This window comes from Gordionus sp. m RMFG-2023, chromosome 4, assembly GCF_954871325.1.
Source record: "Gordionus sp. m RMFG-2023 chromosome 4, tfGorSpeb1-WG-v2, whole genome shotgun sequence".
Taxonomy (NCBI): Eukaryota; Metazoa; Nematomorpha; class Gordioida; order Chordodea; family Parachordodidae; genus Gordionus; species Gordionus sp. m RMFG-2023.
The window spans coordinates 30,470,756-30,493,709 of NC_088778.1; the positions used below are offsets into that span (position 1 = coordinate 30,470,756).

The 22,954-nt window shown below is 26.8% G+C and overlaps 1 protein-coding gene, 1 long non-coding RNA gene and 1 pseudogene across 2 annotated transcripts; 2 read left to right on the forward strand and 1 right to left on the reverse strand.

The window, feature by feature from the left end:
- The first annotated feature begins 11,154 nt into the window (after positions 1-11,154).
- LOC135928364 (uncharacterized) lies at positions 11,155-12,640 on the forward strand. Its single transcript, XR_010572299.1, has 5 exons — positions 11,155-11,722; positions 11,765-11,903; positions 11,947-12,284; positions 12,325-12,393; positions 12,433-12,640. It is a non-coding gene; the product is annotated as an uncharacterized LOC135928364 (long non-coding RNA).
- A 252-nt stretch (positions 12,641-12,892) lies between these two features.
- LOC135928818 (uncharacterized) lies at positions 12,893-13,717 on the reverse strand. The gene has a single exon (XM_065465283.1). The coding sequence runs from the start codon at positions 13,715-13,717 to the stop codon at positions 12,893-12,895; it is 825 nt and encodes a 274-aa protein (XP_065321355.1).
- A 1,521-nt stretch (positions 13,718-15,238) lies between these two features.
- LOC135928819 (protein fem-1 homolog C-like) lies at positions 15,239-16,253 on the forward strand (annotated as a pseudogene).
- Positions 16,254-22,954: the final 6,701 nt, after the last annotated feature.

Consider the following 22,954-nt stretch of genomic DNA (forward strand, 5'->3'; position numbering starts at 1 on the left):
ATTCGATACAAGATCCAAACTAAAGCGAGTATCATGATATAATGAACAAGGTTGGAGAGATTTTAATGGGAAAGAAGAACAGGAACTAGTAATTTTTACCCTCAGCAAGAAGAATCAACAGTAGACAGATGAAATGGTAGATTGATAATCCCAACAAAACTTAGGAATGCTGTATTGGAAACACTACATCGGGGACATCCGAGAATGAACACGATGAAATCTATTTTCAGTTTTATTGTTGTTGTGTGAAGAGGATATAAAACTGTGTATCAAGCTTTGTGTTAGGTGTCAAAAAAAATCGACCAAACGTAATGAGTTACCATTATATTCATGTAATAGCACCAAAGAGCTATACAAGCGTATATATCTAGATTTTACAGGACCGGTTGACTTTTTATATTTACTAGTGTGAGTATATTTATATTCAAAATGGGCTGAGGTAGATCTGATGAGAAAGACATCGGCGAAGAAGATGATAACTAGATTAAAGAAGTGGTTTGCTACCTTTGTATCTAAAAGGTCTGTAACTGATAATGGACCTCAATTTATTTCTACAGAATTTAAAAAATATAAATATTAATCTATCTATCTATTAATAAAATAATGATATAAAAAAAATGTGCAAATATTAAATTTGTTGACAGCCTGACAAAAATAATCAATTTAAAATTGTAAAAAAATATTGTTTAAAATCATCGACTAATACAGTCGCATAGGGAACTAAACTAATTAACAACATTAGCTAGGAGGATCACATTCTAATTCTTTTCATTTTAGGACCCATGAAAACGCTGGTTATGTAATATAAAACGGTGATGAGCATCTACATGACATAATCAGTGGATCAAACATACCTTAAAACTACACCTACATTCCTAAAGCTTGCCGCCTTCGAAGGTATGGTAATATTCCCATGTTATTACAATAACATGTTGTAATGGTAATAGTAATTCCTTCATATATTTAAAAAAGAATTACTTAAATTATCATTACTCTACTACACTATTAAAAAATTGTGATTAATTCCCCTCATTTACAATAAATGCATTATTATAGAGTATTGTTTAGTAATTTGCTCATAGAATGACTTAATACCTTTAAATTACATTAAAAAATCTATCAGAAAATTATCCCGAAATAATTTATATTTGAAAAATAATGACTATGATTGTATGTAATAATAAATTTGGTAGATGTTCAGTAATATTTTTATATTATAATAGCTCTATAATCATTTTTACAGCAATATATTTTATCTATTAATAGAGATCTGCTATCTGTTAGTAGAAATCTCCAGGCTTACATCATATTATTTTGGCTTAAATCCTGATCGGGTCTCGTTTTTAAAATCGACCCAAATCAGGTCCTCGAACCACTAATCATAAAAATGTTACCTTGCAGAAAACTACATTATATTAATTTAAATATATTTTTTTTATAAATTCTTCAAATAAGTGTGAAAATTATATAAAATTTTACCAGTAAGTACAACGCTATTTTATAACTAACACAATTTACCAACACAATTCTAAAGCTAAAAGTAATAAATTTTTAACTGCTAATTTAATTGACCACCAACAAAATATATAGCTACTAAATAAAAATAACAAAAAGTTGTTACAATTTTAAAATCTCGTCCCTTTTTTACTTTATTGGGATAAAAAATAAATCACTAGCACTTGATATATAAAATCAAGCGACTATTTATAAATACGTTAAAATATAATTAAATTTTACAATAATAAATAAAATAATTCAATTTGTTTATAATTATCTTTATAGAATTTAATTACGAATGAGAAAACCAAAAAAAATACATTGTTTTCAAATTATCAGCATAAATTATTTAAAAAATGTGATGAATAATTTCCTCCTTTCTTGGCCTGCAAATTTTATATATTTATTCAATAAAATAATTTCATAATTAGGGTTTTTTTAAAAAATATTTCGAGTTCATTCAAAAAAATTGTGGCATTCTACTAATCAATGTTATAGACCTGTCTCAACTTTAACCATCACCTATTTCAATATTTTCGGATACCCTTTTTTAATATTTATGGTGGATGTTTATTTTAATCAGCATCCATAATATCAGGAGATGCAATTCAAAATTTTCTTTTTTCGAGTTCATTCTAAATACAATTGTGCCAGTCTACTAAATCAATGTTATAGACCTGTCTCAACTTTTACCATCACCTATTTCAATATTTTCGGATACCCTTTTTTTAATAATTATGGAGAAAGTTTATTTTACTCAGCATCCATAACATCAGAAGATGCAATTTAAAATTTTCTTTTTAAAAATTTTATCCAAAAATATTGATAATTGATAAGCCTTTCTTTTTTAATGGATAGTATAAGATGTTATGTTAATATTTTTGTTTGTTAAAAAACTCTCTTCTTTATAAAATAGATACGCTGATAACGAAAATTACGTAATGATTGTTTTAAAGAAAGAAATTTTAAACAATCAATAATTATTAAAAACTATTTTGCTGAAAAAAAACAATGTTCAAACTATTTATTCGTTGATGTTGTGGTTGCTTCATGGGAGAGGATGACGTTGATAGCACAGTCCAGGAGATGATGCCGGAGTCTAGTAGTCCCATGAGGGAGGAGTATAAGGGTAATCATTATTATTTAAACAAATTTGTTTAATTAATTAAAAATTTAAATTAAATATAAATCGACGAAATACGTATTTACTCGATTATATCCCCCAAAGACATTGGTCTTATTAATTATAATTAAGAGGTCTAGAATCAATCTAGAACTCTCGAAACAGGATCAAGATAAGATCTAAGATTAGGATGCTGGAATTAATGTGTCAAAATGTTAAGGAACTGAACTCAGAACAGCGCCTAATTACAGAAACAACAGAACAGAAATAAAAAGCTATTTTTAAATTTTTACTTATTTTAATTTACTAATAATAAAATATACTTATTTGTTCCTAACAAAGAATACAGTTTATTATAAAACAAAATAAAATTTTACCCACCCCCATTTATTAAACTATTTAATTTATAGATGGTCGATTTGATTCAGCTTTACATGAATCTATAACGAGCGTCTTCGCATTATTTATCCAATTATAAAACATTGATTAAAATATTACAAAAACAAATATTTATCAAAGTATATTTCCAGTATTTTAATCCATACTCTAAGGTATATAATATTGCATTTTAATGCATTGGTTTATGCTGATCAGGAATAAGAGGAGTGTTGGAAATGAGAAGGGCAAAAGAGGTAGTAAGAGTATAATATATTCGTTATAATTTATTGAATATGTTTCAGAGTTTTAAGATGGATATTTTTATAAATATCCAAACTAAGTCTGAATTTCTTTGAAAAGAAATTGACAACAATCATTGATTATAAGAAAAAATAATTTGTTAAAAATTTCCTAAAAAAGAAATAGTAATAAATTTATTTGGAATATGTAATTGAGTGGTATGCAGTTGAAGATTTTAATTGGACGCTTTGATTTCCATTTATATCAATATCTAGTATGTATTTACTTCTACCTGTTTAGATCCCTAAAATATTTTTCCAACAAATAACTATTAAGTTTTTCCGTACAATGGTTGTTATCGATTTTCTTTCCTCTTTAAATTTAGACAGTTTGGATATTTTATAAGAATACCATCTTGAAATTCTGGTTATTATACATTCAAAAAAATTAATAAATGGTAACGAATATATATGTGCTTTTATTGCGCTATCTTTTTTTCCGTTTTTATTTCTAAGCTTCTCTTCGTTCACATCAGTATAAATCAAGGCTTTGAAATGATCATTGACATGGAATATGAATTGACATACTGAAAAACACTTAATATCTGTTGCTAAAATGTTTTAAGCGCTATAAATTGGATAAAGTGTAGTGTACACACTAAATATATTCATATAAATGTAAACGAGATAGTCAAACTACAATCCTCTTCTATACATCGCATTGGTAATTTACTAAGTAATAGAAATAATTGAATCTATACCTCCACCCCCCCCCTCCAGACCCCTCTCTCATTGGAAAATATAATATTGTAAAGGAAGATTTAAAACTTGTAATAATCTATAAACCTTAATTATAGATAGGCGATCTGATTTACCCTTATGTGAATATGTAGTGGGTATATTATATTAAATATCCACTGATAAAATATAGATCAAATTATTTTACCAACTAATATTTTTCAAGTATATACATTTTTTTCATTTATTAATTTATATCAAAAATAATATTTTTAAAGCCTTGATCGTTGAAGGCGAAGGAGATGAGGAGAGTGGAGATGTAGAGAGTGGAGAAGAGAGAGAGAGAGAGAGAGAGAGAGGAGATGTGGAGATGTGGAGAGTGGAGATGAGGAGAGTGGAGATGAGGAGAGTGGAAATGATGATAGCGAAGTGGAGGAGAAACAGGAAGAAGGGTATGTGGAGCAGGAGGAGGACTATGAGAATAACCTATATGAGGAATACAAGGATAATCAATATGAGGAATCTGAGGACAATAAAGATGAACAGTATGAAAAGATGAAAGATGAGGAGATGTGTAACGGTATAAATTTGAAGACCAAATTTCCTAGTAAAAATTTATATATTCGTGATAATTTATTTTTACTCATTTAATTTTAACTAAGTTTAATATGCCTTTATTCTATAAGGAATAAGAGCATACAAAGCAAAAAAAACATCTACCCCACCCTCCCGACCTATAAAACATCGCTCATATTAATTTTTTTAAAAAACAGATAAAAAGATAATAATAAAGGATTTTGAAAGAGAGAATAATTTATTTGAAATGTTTCTTGGATGGTATTTAGGAGAAGATGGATGTTTGAAGAGAGATCTTGACAGAAATAATATGAAGATAATTATAAATTATATGTTTAAAGAACAACTTTTAAAAAGAAACGGAAGCACTACCATTTTCAAAATAGCCGGAAATAGTTAGATTCAAAATTCTGATTTAAATATAATTCAAATAAATAAATTCATATACTTTAACTGGACCTTTCCCTTTTGTATAGCTTCTCTTTGTCCTCGTCCAAGGCTTTGTACAGAAGCAAAAAATATTTATAATATACATTTGCTGGTAAAATATTTTGAGCAATATTCTATAGGTAGATAATTAGTATATCATGCAAGTTATGTATATTCAATAAGTGTGAATTTATAATTATGATAATTACATATCATTTTGAATATTGTTTTATAAAGGAAGGGAAAGCTGTTGGAAGTGGGGGGGGGGGGGTTGTGGGTTGCTCAAAATATTTTACCATCAATATATTTTAAGTATTTAACAATAAATATTTTAAAAGCCTTGGAGGAGCAAGGGAAAACAATTTACAAACAAAAATAGAGAAAAGCCCAGTGAAAGAATATATTTTAGAATTTATTTATTTTTTTGAATTATATTATAATCGAACATTTGAATCTGAACTATTTCCGGTTTCTCTATTATTTTCACAAAACAGTTCTGCTTCAGTTTCTTTTTAAAAGTGGTGTTCTGAAACTTATGATAATCTTTTAACGTTAATTATAGATTCAGGAATATATATACCGTACTTGTACCCATCTATAAAATATCGCTCAGATATCAACAAAAATATATTAAGTATTTTTTTCTTCTATATATTAATTTATATTCTATGTACAATCATTATTTCAAAGCCTTGTTTGATAACCAGAAAAAGAAGCATAGGTGCCAGCGTGAAAAACCAAATGAAAGTATATATTTTATAATTTATCAATTTTTTGAAATTACATCCTAATTAGGCCTTTGAATTTTAACTTAAGTTATATTAAATTGTATAAAGATGGTGGAAGTTTATTTACTCGGCATCCATAATATCAAAAAATATTTTATCGAAAAATATTGAAAATTGATAAGCCTTTCTTTTATAATGGAAAATATAAGATGTTATGTCAACATTTTTTTTAAAAAACTCTAGTCTATATAAATTAAAAATACGCTCATAAACGAAAATTACGTAATGATTCTTTTAAAGAAAGAAATTTTAAACAATCAATAATTATTAAAAAAACTATTTTGCTAAAAATTTGAAAAAAACAATGTTGAAACTATTGATTCGTTGTTGTTGTGGTTGCTTTATGGGAGAAGATGACGATGATGGCACAGTCCAGGAGATGATGCCGGAGTCTAATAGTCCCTTGAAGGAGGAGTATGAGGGTAATAATTATTATTTAAAAATATTTGTGTAATTAACAGTTCTTTAACATTTGACATTCAGCATCATAGTCTTAGATCCTAGTTTCTATCTGTTTCAGATCTCTGAATTATAAATAATATGACGAATGTCTTTGGTGGATATAATCGTTAATAAGAATTCCGTCGAGTTTTATTTGAATAATTAAATAAATTTTTTTAAATAATAATGATTACCCTCATACTCCTCCCTCATGGGACTACTAGACTCCGGCATCATCTCCTGGACTGTGCCATCATCGTCATCTTCTCCCATAAAGCACCCACAACAACAACGAATAAATAGTTTTAACATTGTTTTTTTCAAAGTTTTAGCAAAATAGTTTTTTTAATAATTATAATTGTTTAAAATTTCTTTCTTTAAAACAATCGTTACGTAATTTTCGTTATCAGCGTATTTATTTTATAAAGTAGAGAGTTTTTTTAACAAACAAAAATGTTAACACAAAATTTTATATTTTCCATTGAAAAAAGAAAGGCTTATCTATTATCAATATTTTTCGATAAAGTTTTTAAAAAGAAAATTTTAAATTGCATTTTCTGATATTATGGATGCTGAGTAAAATAAACTTCCACCATCATTATTAAAAACGGTATCCGAAAATATTGATATAGGTGATGGTTTGACAGGTCTATAACATTGATTAGTAGACTATCACAATTTTTTTTTAAATGAATTCGAAATATTCTACAACCATACTTAATTTATAAAAAAAACTTACATATTAAATTATTTTATTGAATAAATTTATAAAATTTGCTGTCCAAATTGTTAAAGGGGTGAGAAATAGAAAAGGGGAAATCGTCAATCACATAATAGCTTGCAAAAGATTCTCTTTTTAAATAATTTATGCTGATAATTTGTGAAGAAAATTTAATGAAATGATGTTTTTTATTGTTTAATTCTCATTCATAATTAAATTCTATAAAGATATACTCTTAATTTTATGTGAATATAAGTTATCCTTTAGGATATATCCATTGGATTAAATCTATATAAGATATTATATAAATATCAATAACAACAACAATACGATAATTATAAACAAATTTAATTATTGTATATGGGAGCTTACATTTTTGTTATATTATTATTGTAAAATATATGTATTTTTAAAAATTATTTTATCGAATTTATAAATAGTCGTCTGATTTTATATAACACGTGTAGAACTCGTACTTTGCTCCCAAAAAAGTATAAAAGGGACGAGATTTCACAATTGTAACAACTTTTTGTGTTTTTTTTAAATTTTCTTAAAGTAGATATATATATTTTGTTGGCCAATAAAATTAACAGTTGAAAATTTATTTCTTTAGAGCTGTATTAGTAATAAAATAGCGCTGTATTTATTGGTAGAAATAATATAAAATTTTAACACTTTTTGAAGAATTTATCAAAAAAAATATTTAGGTTAATACAATGTAGTTTTAATTTAAGGTAACATTTTTATGATTAACTACAGCTCCTATATTAGTGATGCAAAAGGGCATGATTTGGGATCGATATTTAAAAACGGCCCGATCAAGATTTTAGCCTAAATAATATTTTGTAATACAGCATATTTCTATTAGTAGATAGCAGATTGAACCTCTTATAGAGCTATTATGATATAAAAATATTGTTAAATCGTAAATTTAACGGTTTAAAATTTAATTTGCTATTATGTGTGAAGTGAAATAATAAATCAACTAAATAGAAGAAAAGAAAGAAACAAGCATGAAATAAAACATTTAATGTTTCACAAATTTGAATGGTTTATTATATGGTTATTTATTGTGGATAAATTTTTGTTAAGTCATACCATTAAAGAAAATAAAAATTAAATCATAAATTTAAAAAAAGGATGGTGTTTAATGTTTCTCATTTTGAATTTATTTAATTTTTCGATATGCATATTCGGTGATGGTATACTATTATAATATGGAGAAGTGTCCATTTATTTGTGTAGTTATTGTTTTTATAATAAATTTATAAATTAAATGAATTTTTGGTTAAAATATTTTAAAGAAAAATTTATTATTAAGTAATTAAGTGTTAAAAAAATTTTTAATTTTATATACACATGTGGAGACGTGTCGTCCGTCCATTTATTTGTGTAGTTTTTATTTTTGTAAAAAATTAATAAATTTTAAATCATTATTTCTTTTTTTTATTTTTAAAGGAAAAATTTTTAAAATTAATTATATATAAAAATGAGCGCCTTTATTGGACTATGGGCGATTTTATTTGCAAGTGAATCTTATCCTAAAGAAACCCAAGAGAGTAAAAAAAATAATAAGAAGAAATAGTCGAACAATTTTAACAAACACAGCCATCCTGACAATGCTTTAGATGTCAATTATTTAACCACTCGATGAGCAATTGAGATGTATCAGGGTATGCCTTGAACTCTCAACCTCAATATACAATCAACGGAAGGAAGATATGCCCAGGTGGATAAATAGGCTATACCGTTGAGCCTATGAATCCTCAACCCAATATATAACAAACGGAAGGAAAATATGCCCATGGATCAAGAAGCTTTAACGTTGAGCCACCAATTTCTGAGGAGTCGAAAAATAATAATACTAGAATGTATGACAATGGAACAAGAAATTTTGGGCATGGAAATCAATTGATGTTACAGATTGACAAGGAGATGGAAGAAGCCATAATCCAGTAGAACACAAGAACAGCACTTTTTAATTCTTTGATTTTAATAAAAATAAATTGAATTTTAACGTTTTTTTTTAATGGTGCACGTGAACCCAGTATCTGAATTATGACTGTGACAAGAAGAAAACAAAGGTGAAGAGATATTTGGATTTCGTTTATATTATAGTTTATACATGTTAGTAACTATATATTCTTTTTAACGATATATTCGTATTGTATTAATATACTTTTTTATATATTATATTTTGTAAATTGGATAACTTATTTTATATGATATACATTTTTACATGATTGATTTACCTTGGATATAAAAAGAGATTTTATATTATAAAATTTATCAGTTAACACTTTTAAAATAAAAATTTGTTTGAAATTAAATTCTTATTCCCTTCGACAAAGCAATTCTCTCAAGACAGACATCTAATGTTCAATTTATTGACAGGACTTCTCCTCTCTTGTCAACATTAGTATATTTATCTAAATATTTATAATAGGTTAAGGTCTCTTTCATTTATTATCTAGAATATGACTCAAATATTAAAATACCATTATTAAAACATATTTAAAAGTTATAACAATTAAAATTATCTTAAAATATTTATAAATACCACCAAAAAAAAAATCATCTTAGATCAAAACTATAAAAATTTATTAATATTGAACTATTTACCGCCATCTATTTAAATTTTAGTAAAAAAATAATAATCATAAAAGCGGTCACTTAAAAACATCGTAAATTTAAAATATTATTTTTAAAAATGGTCGCTTTAAAGAGTTATCATTACAAAAAAATAATCGAAAAAAGAATTTAAAATATTTTCAAAAAAAAAATATAAATAATTAAAAACCTTTTCAAAGTGATTAATCAAAATTAAGCGGTCATTAGCGGATATCACTGTAATTGCAAAGAATAGCTTAAGGAATAATTTTAGATTTTTTTGATAAAAAAAAAAGAATAAAATTTTTTTATGTGGTCACATAATTTAAAAATTTCTTCAAAACTAGTGTTGTTAAACAAATTCTCTCTATCCCCTTGTTCATCTTTCTTCTTCGCCCCTGTCCACATTTATTTTTATATTCGTCTATTAACCACTGTGATACAATCCATTGGCTGATTCATCACTATAAATCCATTCCCCTCTTTTATCTTCTCTTTTATCCTATCATATTGTCAATTCATTTATTGTAACATTTCCATCCATTTTATCAATTCTTTTTGCTTTAGACTATTCTCGCTTCTTGCCAGTTTTTTTGTCTTCACCTACTCTAACGGCTCCTTCTATTCATTTTATCTTTTTGTTCCAATGGATTATCCCCTTTTCTCCATTTTTTTGTCTTCATTTTCAAGCTGTTTTCTTCCATTGTTACTTCTCCTTTTTCTTGTGTTGTTTGTGTGTGTTTAAACATATCTTATTAAAATTAAAATCATATAATTTAAATATTTAAGATTAAGAATATAGAATATAGAACATTTAAAATATTATGATAGAGAAAATATATTAAAACTGTAGTTATCTAAATTATTATTTAATTAATATAAAATCTGTTTTATTTCCCGGCTTCTAGTTAGATCTACTCTGTGTAATTTTTTCATTCTAATTCTATCAATTTTTATATTCTGATACATTTAAATTTAACCTCTTTTCTTTTCTATTTCATTCATTTCCCCTATCCTATTCAATTGCACTATTATTTAAATTTCCTCTTTTTATTTGTTTTTCTATCATTTTTTCTTCTCTACTTCCTACTTTTCTCCCCCACCCCTCCCCCCATTATTCTAATTCAATTATATCAATATACAAGTGGTTCTTCTATGAATACTCCTATTATTCTTCGTATTAGTCATTTACTACTTTCTGTCTTATATAATAATCCTCCGAGTTGCATAATTCTTCGAATTATTTGCCCTAATCATATTATCGATCCGATGCTCAGTTTAATTATTCTATTCAATCGAATTCTTCTAAATCAAATAATTTATTTTCACACTTTGACTCTGCTATACTAATATTTATATTCATAAAGTTGCGAATCGAATTTGAATACGACTTTAACCTCTCGTGTTTTTTAATCAGTCTAACTGCTTGATTAACTTCTTATTGTCTTTATCATAATTATTCCCCATTCCTAGCCATACTAATCTCATTAACCGATACTAAATGTCCTACTCCCTGTCATCTTATTTATTATTCATTTCACCCATCTATTTTCTCCCGTAAACGTTTTTACCCATAACGCCTGATCCTCTGTGATTCGCGTTAAATCATTTGTTTTTTTCTCCCCGTTTCGGCTCGGTCTTCTCTAACGTATCTAATCGTTATCTCCTTCCTTAAACTCGGCCGGTGACCTACCTCTATCAAATTTATTGTATTAATATAATACAACCACAAACTCCATTCCCCTCCTCCTCTGGACTTTTTTAACCAAGACTTCACTAACCCTACCTTCCGTTCAGCCTGGTCATTAGAGCTTGGGGTTGACATGATGGTGATAAAATGTGTTATATTTTTACAAGATTTATTAAACTTATTATTTATTAATAAATACTGGTCCTCCGTCTGAATACTAACGTATTTATTAATCCGCATTTATCCATCCATAGTATACATTTTTTTAAATGGTTATTTCGCTCCTTAAGGGTGCATTCACAGTAGAGAGCGACAGCGACACGACAAAATACAAATATGTGTAAATACCAATGACTATTCATAGTGAGCTTTTGCGACGCGACACGACAATCCCGCCAAATTTGTCGCATTAAACATAAAAATCACATTACAAAACATTTTGTTATTTTCAAAGCGACAAACTATAATATGGCCGAAATACAAAATTTGCAAGTAAATTTTTGATTATAAAAATATCATATATATATTTTTTAGGATATAAATAAAGAAGAGTTGATCAACTCTGTTAGATTTTACCCTTGTCTTTATGACAAAAGATCAATTGGGTATAAAAATACCCAGAAAAATAATTCCATATGGAAATCCATAGCAGCAGAAAATAGTATTGAGACAGGTAATTAAAGATTATATTAATTTAAAATATTTTTCTTTTACAGTAGAGATAGCTTAATCTACATGAAAGTATCTAAAAGATTCTTTTTTGAGGGAACATAAAAAGTTGAAATGTTTAAAAAGTGGGTCAGGGGCTGATCACAGTCCCACCTGAAAATTTTATAATAATTTAACTTTTTTGATTCCCACTATAGAATCTGGGAAACAATACACCAACCTGAAAAAAATAAAACCTCTTATACCTAATATTGGTGACAGATGAGTGGAAATTTCCAATATGAAGATGGAAAATATACTAATTTTTGTTAAAATTTTTATTATTATATAGCTGTTGAAATTGAATGTGACTGTCAGAGTCAATCTACAGATGTTAGGAATGATGGTGATTATATTTTATATAAATAATAATATTATATATTTAGCATCACCATCAACTAGTGAATCTTATGTACCTGGCAAAAAGTTAATTAAAAAGAGAGATATTGATCAAGGTAATTTGCATTTGTAAATATATTATTATTTTAAACTAGATTTATTTGAGCAAGTTCTTGAAATTGAAAGAATAAAAGAAAGCAGAAAATCAACAAATTCTTGGATCAATGTGATGCTTGAGCAGACCCTGGCAAAAAGATCAGATAGTGGAAAGAAAAAATTAATAAAAATTATTTGTGACATTTTGTTAAATTTTGATAGTGATGTAGAATAATATTGCTTATTTATTATATTAATAAAATTTAATCTCACATATACTTTCTTTTTAATAATTATCATAAACTCTTGGATCAATGTTTTGCTGCATATTTATTATATTAATAAAATTTAATCTCACGATATACTATCTTTTTAATAATTATCATAAACTCTTGGATCAATGTTTTGCTGCATATTTATTATATTAATAAAATTTAATTTCACAAGATATTTTCTTTTTATTAAATAAATAATTACAAATCATAAAAATAGTTTTTTTAAATATATTTGATAATAGAGTTATAATTGCCATGATAATTTGTTACTATAAAAATATTCAGAAAAGGCATCTCTGATATCTTTAGAAACCTTTGAGGGGTTTTTTATAGATTGATTATTCCATAAATAATTATTTTGTTTAGGATCTTGAGTATTCTTGGGGCGGAGATCTACGTTTTCTTTATCAATCACCAAATTGTGTAATAGTGCACAAGTTTTGATAATTAATTCACTGTTGGTAATATTCGTATCCAAGGCTCGATTCAGAATTCGCCATTTAGATGCTAATATCCCGAAGGTACATTCCACCATTCTTCTTGCCCTTGAAAGACGATAGTTAAAATTTTCTTGAATGTGTGATAATTTACCTTTATAAGGTTTCATAATATAATATTTTAGAGGGTAGGCATCATCTGCAACAAAAACATGTGGCAGAATAATATTTGAATTTGGTAATATTTTAGGAGGTGGAATATCTATGTCTCCATTCTCAATCATTTTTGATAATAAAGAATTGGAGTACACACCTCCATCTGATTCACTGCCATAACTGCCTACAGCTATTACCATGAATCTACCTCTACCATCAACTAAAGCTTGTGGGATTATGGAAAAATATTGTTTATAATTATAATATAAGCTCCCAGATTTAGCAGGATTTCTAATTTCAATGTGCTTACCATCAATGGCTCCAACACAATTTGGGAAGTTCCAAGACTTCTCAAATTGATCAGCGATTATTTTCAAATCATTTAAATTTGGTGGTTTTAAATGAATATTTTCAAGTACTTCAAATATGGCAGTACATGTTGTGATAATTATTAGTTGAATTGTTGATATTCCCATTTTCCTAAGCTAGGATAGCTACACCCTGTTCCCTAATATCTAGCAATTTTGATTATATAAAGTAAAATAAATAATATAAACCTTAGTGTTATCATCAATTTTTCCTCTACTGATGTAGGATTTTTAATAAAATTGGTTTTTTTACCACTATTCTTGATTTAATATGGCTTAAAATATAATAAAAGGTTTTCTAAATACAAAATTTAAATTTAGATTAAACATTGAAATATATACTTTAGTTAATCTCATATAGTTATAAAACTTTTCAGGATTGTTTAAAAGTTTGGGGAAAAGTATGGCGAACTCACCCTCCTCTTCTTTTCTAACATTTAGGTTATTTTTTCTGCGTCTTTTCATTGCTCGATATAAGAGGATTAATTTTAAAATAGTAATTGACACCATTTTTTAAAAAAAATAAAAATATGTTTGCCGCCTACTACTATGAATGCTCTGTCGCTTACGACACATCAGCTGCTCTGTCGCTTAATGTCGCGTCGTGTTTGTCGTATCGCTCTCTACTGTGAATGCACCCTAACCCATTAACGTTCTCTCATTTTATCTATTTTGATCGACTATAATGATAAAATTTTTCCCATTTCAAAAATATCCTTATGTACTCTCTCCTGAACTCTTTGTTGGTTCTCAATTACCTTTATTTTTTTATTGCTGGCATTTTGGTCACGTTTCATTTCCTAGTAATTTATCCTAGGCTCATTATTTGATTTTAGACTTCGGGCATCATTAATATAATTTTTATATTAAATTTAATTAAGATTTTCCAATATACAAACATTTTTTCTTCATAACCAACAAAACTAAAATATTTATATTAAAGAAGAATTTAACACCGCTTGAGCCCCGGCAAACTGAAAGTCTAGCGACACTCGAGCCTTTTTTGTTGGCATTTAATTTGAAGATAAAACGTAATTATTTTTTTTATTAATATTTGTAGATGTATAAAATATGATTGTGAATATATAAATTTTAAAAAAAAATTTTTTAAACTACTTTGGTTAAATATATTTAGGATATTAGCTCAGGTTATCCTCCAGAGTTAATACCACTACTAATTTAGATGTATCGATAACTGTAAATTATTTTAATAAAAAAAAATATCGTTTAAATTAAATGACTATCAAATAAACAAACAACTAACCAAAATATTATTTAAATAATCTAAGAGCAATTTACTTAATATATTTAAAAAAGTCTAAAAACTATTTACATATAGTTAATCTGTTGATTCTTTTTTTTTAAAAATCCATGGCTCTAAGATATCCTCAAAGCACTTTGACCGATATGCTTTTCGACGCCCTGAGTCAACAGACTGATGATTTAGATCCTACATTAAAACAAAACGTAAAGTTGTACCCCAAGGAAGTTAGAAGGCGCATAGTGTCCCAATATAAGGATGACATGACTCCGCTATTTATGGCCATCTCAAATTGCAAGAGCAAAGATTTGATCAAATTTTTAATCAAGGATTGCAAAGCAGACGTGTAGCAAAAATGCAAGCTCAAAATGCAAGAAAATGAAACAACTCAAACCATTCACAAAGTGTCATCGTTATGGTGCTCGGCGGTTAAAGGTTACATGGCGTTGGCACAGATATTGGTAGAGTTTGGAAAAGCCGATGTTAATAGCACATCGGATTCAGGTTCGACCCCTATTAGATCGGCTTGCTTTATGAACAAGATTGAAATAGTCAAATATTTAGTTAAGAATGGTGCCAATATTAACAAACCCAATTTAAACGGCGGTACGTGTTTAATAAACTCGGTTCAGAATCTTGAACTATGCCAATTTTTGATTAGCAATGGGGCCGAAATAAATGCTCAGGATATGCATGGTAAAACTGCTTTGCATTACACTGTCCACGAAAATAAGACCCATACTATGAGAGTACTCATTATGGTGCAGATGTAAGAATTAAAAATGTTTTTGGTGACGACCCCTTACAAACTTCTGCTCTTAATGGTTCATATAATATTTTTGAATTTTTAGCTAAGAATCCAAAATACCCTAGTGATTATGTTTTGAATCAATATGATCTTTTGGGGGCCAGCGTATTAGAGAAGTTTCATGATATATCATAGGCCGTTCATTTCTGGGAATACAGTTTAGAAATGAGAAATTCAAACAATATTAGGAAAAGGAAATTTAAAAAAGATTTCCTTATCCTTCATAAATTGCCTAAATAGTTTTCATATAGATGAATTTGATGACCTGGCAACTTTACAGGAGATTCGAAATGATAGTGAAATAATGCATCTACATTCTTTGCTAATATATGAAAGAGTGATAGGTTCTAATCACAGGTAAACTGTTTTTAGAATGTTATACAGAGGTGCAGTTTATGCAGATTTGTTAGAATTTCGAAAATGTTTAAGTATATAGATATATGTATATGAAAATGGCAAACTATATCATATATCACCCTGAGACCGTTTTTACGGGGAAAACATTATGCATTGTATTGATGGAAATGTCCGAAAAATTTGGAAGATCTATCATAAATGAACAGCCAAGATTGTAGGAGTTGACCAGAATTTTAAAAATAATCGAAAAGGCTTTGCCAGATGCTACAAGTAAAATATTAATAAGACCTATTTCTGTTCAGCAAGTGAATTATTTTAAAAAATCATTGTTCAATATTTTATATTTGCTTCATGCATCTAATTTTGCGTATAACGATTAATCTAAGAACGAATATTATCATTTTAAACTTACATTGTACAATATAATAAAACTGAACCCGTTAACACCTAATGAGGCATCATTGCTTCATTTATGCATAGATAAATCTTCCTTTCTCTATTATTATATTTTATCAATATTCCCTAGTGTTAATGTAGTCGAGTTATTGATTGAAGTTGGCGGAGATGTTAATGCCAGAGATATAGCTAACAACACACCATTGCATTATGTTTCTTTACTGTAACAATATTATGTTATGGTGCAGATTTTAAAAGTTCTAATAAAAAATGGTTCCCATTATGATTCTGTAAATAAATCAGGACGTGTGGCAGGTATAAGCATTTCTAAAGAGCCATCAACTTATTGGTTGAGAAACTTAAATTTAAAATGTATTGCATCTTTAGCAATAGTAAAATACAAAATTACAACTGAGGGGTTGCCCAAATCTGTAACTAGTTATATATCTCTACATTAGATTTAGAATTAGTTTGGATGCATCACTTATGTTTTATAACTAATGGTAATTTTACATAAAAAAATATATTTTATACAATTAGATATATTGGAAAATATACAATAAAATACAAATTTTAATAAATGGATATCGTCGGAATTTCTTTTATATCTAATTGTAAACACCATATTCTATTATAGCATTAAGTTTAGTATTAAAAAATAATAATTTAATTTTATGTATATCCCTTGACCTTTATTCAGTGCCTTCTATTACAAAAGGGGAGGAGTGATTCAATAAGGTCACTAAAATTATAAAGTGGGCATAGTTTTTTGATTCAATAGAATTATGACTAGGATACTCGTTTTCTCTTAGAAATTTTTTCAAGTATCCCCTCCATCCCTAATTTTATTTAAAAATATCTAGTTTTATAGTCATTATTATTATTGTGTGTTATATTATAGGAATTAATAAATTAAAATATTATATATTTTGGTTATTGAATAGTAATATGTTTTAATTTATGTAACACACATTCATTTAATTCTGTTTATTCAAATCGCGCATTCATTTAATTAATAACTTATTCATTTTAGTTTTACCTTTTATTTTTATTGTTAACCTTTTTAATATTATATTCTAATTTTAATTTGTAAAAATGTTATATATACCATATGAAAAAGAGAAATAAATGAGATAAAATAATATATTTACTTTTTCTCCAAGGACGTCCTTTCTTTTTTGTGAAATTTGAAAATATTTCTATTTAATAGTGTTGTTAAACGGTTCGTTGTAGCCTATTTTTAAAAACGGCTAACTCAATATTTCATCCAGAAAAATATTACGCAAGCCTAAAGATTTTGTTTGTAGAAGGAACAAAAGGTAGGACATTTATTAGCCAAATCTCGAGGCTTTGGCAATCTTTTTCTAGCTAAAATATTGAGTTAGCCGTTTTTAAAAATGGGCTCAAAACGAGCCTTTTAACAATGCTACAATTTAATATTTTTATACTTCAAACTATACATCACTCTATACAAATTTATAAATATTTAACTTGTAAAGTACAAGTTATAATAGAATTGTAGAGAGAGAACAGAATACATCATTCCAAAAGGACAATAGCATATCTTAATTTTTTTTAAAAAATAGTGAACTCTGAAATTTAATCCTTTGATAATAGAAATATATTCATTAAAATGTTGCACTATATTTGACTACATTCAAAAATGGCGTACTAATAGCCATTAGTTTTAAAAAGTTTTACACTAAAATTAATATTTTTTTGAATTTAAATTTAAACAATAAAAAAATATATATATTTATCAATGATTATTTTACCTTAAAATTTCAAATTATAACTTACTAAGATTTGTTATCAAATGCAAACCCTCGATTCAAGGGGTAGGCACGGCCTAAATTGTATATATATATAGTGCAGGGCGACGTCAGCGCCAGCAATAAACCATGTAATAAATTGAGCTTTTACAATCGCCCATATTCCGAATCATCTTGAGTCCACAAATTTATCTCAAGTAGGTTTAGAACCTTATGATATGAAAATCTTGGGCCCTCCGATAATCTGCGTCTCTTCACTCTCTTCTAACATACATATCAATTCACTGTCACAAGCTACAAAAGATCATTAAATACAAAATTTTTAACAACTTCCTATTTACTCCAATAGTGACTTCCACGAACGGCCATTTTTCAGAAATGACCTATAAGTTTTTTAAAAAATCTAAGCGCGAAAATCCAGCTCTTTACAAACGAAGCTAAAGAATTTACATATATATACAAGTCAAAATATTCAAATAGAAATTTCAGGTATCATTATGGTTCCTTTTTGGTAACAAAATTATGAAATTGTATTTTTAATTTTATAGTGTTTTGATACTATAAGTGTTATAAATATTATGACAGAAATTGTTAATTAAATAAAAAATCAAAAAAAGAATGTATAAAGCTTAGGTTCAAAGAGGCATCAAAGTGTTTTTATATTTGATTAAATGCTCAGGAAAAAAAATCCAATGAGAAGTTAAAGGGAAGTAGCCAGTCAATTTCGTGAGCTAAAATTTTTTATAAAATTATTATACTTTCATTATACCTAGCTAGTATATTTTGTGAGGTTATTTCTCTAATTGCTAAAATTATTATTGTTTATATAAATTTGAAATTTGAACAAGTTTATATCCTTCCTCCGTTAATATTACATTAATCTTAAATTTATTAATTTGCAAAATAAAACATTTGGACTGTTTCCGGCAATGTACCTGCTTACTCAAGCATAGATTTTAAAAAAATAAACAAATACAAAAGTCTCAGCAATTTCATATTCTCACCAATAACAATGACTACCAGTAGACAGTTCGGGCCCATAACTCTTGAAAATTCCTATTCCTTAGACGTTGAAATCAATATTTTTAAATTTAACTATTGTTCCATTTTAGGAACTCAATTATGATTTTCTTGCAATTATTTATTTTCAGGGTTGGCAAGTCATTGACAGAAGGAGTATTTGACCTGGTCAAATACGATCAAATACTCTAAAATGTTATTGGTGAATAACTGTATTTATATAATGAACTAATATGTATTTAAAGTATATTTATCCATCTAATTTATTTACAAATTATTTAAAAATATATTTGTATCATCTAGGCATCGATTTAATTATAATTTTATATAAAAATATAAAATTTTCATATTAAAATATTAAGAATTTTTCTCATTATTAATTTGATTGAATCTAAATATATAAATAAATATAAAAATTTAACTTAAGTATAGTTTGAGAAAATTGTTAATTGCCAATTTATATTACATTATGTACAATTATCCAAACAAGATGGGCATCATCAATAAAATATATTGAGCAAATATAAATATGCAACAAAGCTCTGAAAGCAGCTGTTGAAGAAGTTGGATATTTGTCTGAGAGAAATTACCAATAATATATAATATATTAAATGATATATTTTGAACTAAAAATTTAAATTAAACTATTCATAAAAACATTTAACTATCTTGACCTTGGCTCACGTAAAAAATGAGATGGTTAATTTAGAAAACACATAATACAATCATGTCCATGATTTTATAATTTTCCAACCTAAAGAAAAAGTATTAAAGACCAGTGAAAAAGAAAACATCAAATACATGTGCTCACACTGCACTGCTGATTATTGATCCCCGATATAAGGGGCATCTTACTTTAGTTTGATGAAGCATATGACATAATACAAAAATTAGTCTTTTTATAAAGAGATCATCATTAAAATATTTTGAGTGATGTCATTATTTTCATAAGTAAAAGTGGCGTATAGCCAAAATATGTAGAAACCAGTAACTTTCATAAAAAACAATCAGATTTCGGGCTCAAGTTGTTGTAATGGGCTTTGTTCACTTTTAATATTAAGTGAAATGTCTAAGAAAACAGATTGAAGATCTCGACAACCAGAAAATTGGTAGGAGTATATCATAACCTAAGATTGATTAAAAAATGTTAAAGAAAATAAGATTGATTATAAATTAGAACAAGGTTCTGCCATGGAGAGTGAAACATTAATTATAGAGTTTAAAAAATAATTTAATATACATACATTTTTTATCCTAAACAACATTTATTTGAATTTGACCAAATTTGACCGATCAAATGCACAACCCTGTTTATTTTATTTTAAAGTTTGTATCATTTTTTGTTTTTACATTTTTATAAATATTATATATATAATAAGTTTTAATAAATTTAAATTATGAAGAAAAAAATTATAGAAATATATATAATAAATTGTGGTAAAAAATTGAGGCAATGTGTAATTGCCGAAAATTAAACACTGACGCTAACACATTATCTTTTATTATAGATATTTGGATTATATTGTTTACATTATAGTATATATATCAAAATAATTTTATTACATTAAGGTGTCTTTTATTTATTATCTCAGTATATGATTTAAATATTATAGAAAATACCATTATTAAAACTTATTTAAAGAGTTATAATAATTAAAATTATTTTTAAAATTTTTAAATACCAACAAAATAATCTTAGTTCATATCTACAAATATTTTTTGCTGTTAAATATTTACCGCCATCTATTTAATTTTTGATGTTCATATATTTATAAAAAAATAATCATAAAGCGGTTACTTCAAAACATTACAAAATAAAACATAATGTAAATTTAAAATATTTTTCCAAAATGTTCATTTTATAGGAGTTATCATTACAAAAAATAATCGAAATATAAAATAATTCAAAAAAAAATAATAATTAAAAACCTTTTCAAAGTGATTGATCAAAATCACCAGATCATTTAAACGGATATCACTGTAATTGCAAAGAATAGCTTTTATAATTTTTTGATAAAAAAAAGAATAAAAATTTGGTCACCTGTTCAAAAATTACAAATGGATCGGGCAGGATTACGAATTTAAGAATTTTATTAGCTCTAAAAAATATTTTAGATTTAACCTTACATTCAAAAGTTAGAGCGAATTCGCGGCGAAGTATACAAAAATACCGCATTTATTTATACTCCGCCCCGAATTTGCTCTCACTATGATTATGGAGAAAATTGTGTATGGAACGACAGTAATATAAAAACGTTTGAATTATAGATAGAAATTGATAGTATAAAAAGATTGACATCTATTCTTTCTTAGGACTGATAACAAATTTAAATGATGGGTATTTCTAAAAAATTGTACATTTTAAAACTAAATAAAATTTTATCGTTGGAGATCTGGAAAGTTAGGCCCGGCCCGGGCTCGGGCCTAATTCTATTTAAAATAATTGGGTTTGGGTCGGGCCTGACCTTAGAATTTTTTTTAAATATATCTAAATTTATCAATTTTATATTGAATTTTTTATGTAAAATAAAAATATTTGATTTTATTTATCGAAATTAAACGATATATATCATATGTCTTTTATTTTGAGTAATAAAAAAAATTAATTTCTATATTTAAATAAATTCGGGCCGGGTCGGGTCGGTAAATTTTTAAAAAAAAGTTCGGGTGCGGGCCGTGCCGGCAAAACTTTTTCAAAAAAAATCAGGTTCGGGCCAAAATTAGGCTCGATGCAGATCACTAATCGTTGATCTAGTGTTAATCATACCGATACTATTCAATATTTATAAATGGGGCCATATATCAACATGTATATGTATAATATCAAGATAAGCTTTGAAGATCTCTACTTCAAAGTGTTTGGTACAAAAAATCAGTGTATGATGGGAAGGGAGTGGCCGTGGTTATGATTAATCCTATAAAATATATAATTTGCACCATATCCCAATAGATTTTAGAAGTCAACTTTTAGTTCAACTGAAAGTACAAATTATGAAAGAGCTACTTAATTGAAGTAATTGCATTGCTTTCAAACGATTCAAGAGAGCTTGACAAATAGAAAATGAATATGACAGGTAATTGTGAGCCCTTGATATATAATGTTTTAATGATGACAATTATTACTATAAATAGAAATGGAGGTAGGATATAACCTATTAGCCAAGGATGGGCATGTGGACCATAATTGGCTTATTTATCAGTTGGCGTAAATATTATTTTAAGGTAATAAGAATTATTTCTACACTATATCTCATTTCCCCCCACCCCACTTCCATGTCATTAATAGATATACTAAATTAGAATGAAAAAATAAGTAGGGGAGATCAAAGTTATGTGACAAGTGTTGTGATCTTTTGCGATAAAATTTGAATTTTATAGGATTAAACAATCGTACCATTTAGAAGCCTCATCGTTAACCTATCTAAAAACTTAAAAATAAACTAATTTTTTGCTTAAAATACATTTAAGCATGCATAAATGTGCTTAACCTTATGAATTTAAGACAATTGTGCCTAAAAATTTTGCATTAATTTGATTTTAATTATACAAGAATTCATTAAAATTAAATTTATTCAAGATTTAATTGTTTAGAGACTGTAGATTAGAGCTAGCTTATAAAAAGTCCATTTGATTTCTATTCTAAAAAAAAATTGATCAAAATATTTAATATAGTGAAAGACATAGACTTAGATTAGACCATGATTTATTTATTTTTAAATTAATTATTTACA

Coding starts and splice junctions, on each gene's coding strand:
- LOC135928818 (XM_065465283.1), bottom strand. CDS start 13,717: ATGGGAATATCAACAATTCAACTAATAATTATCACAACATGTACTGCC.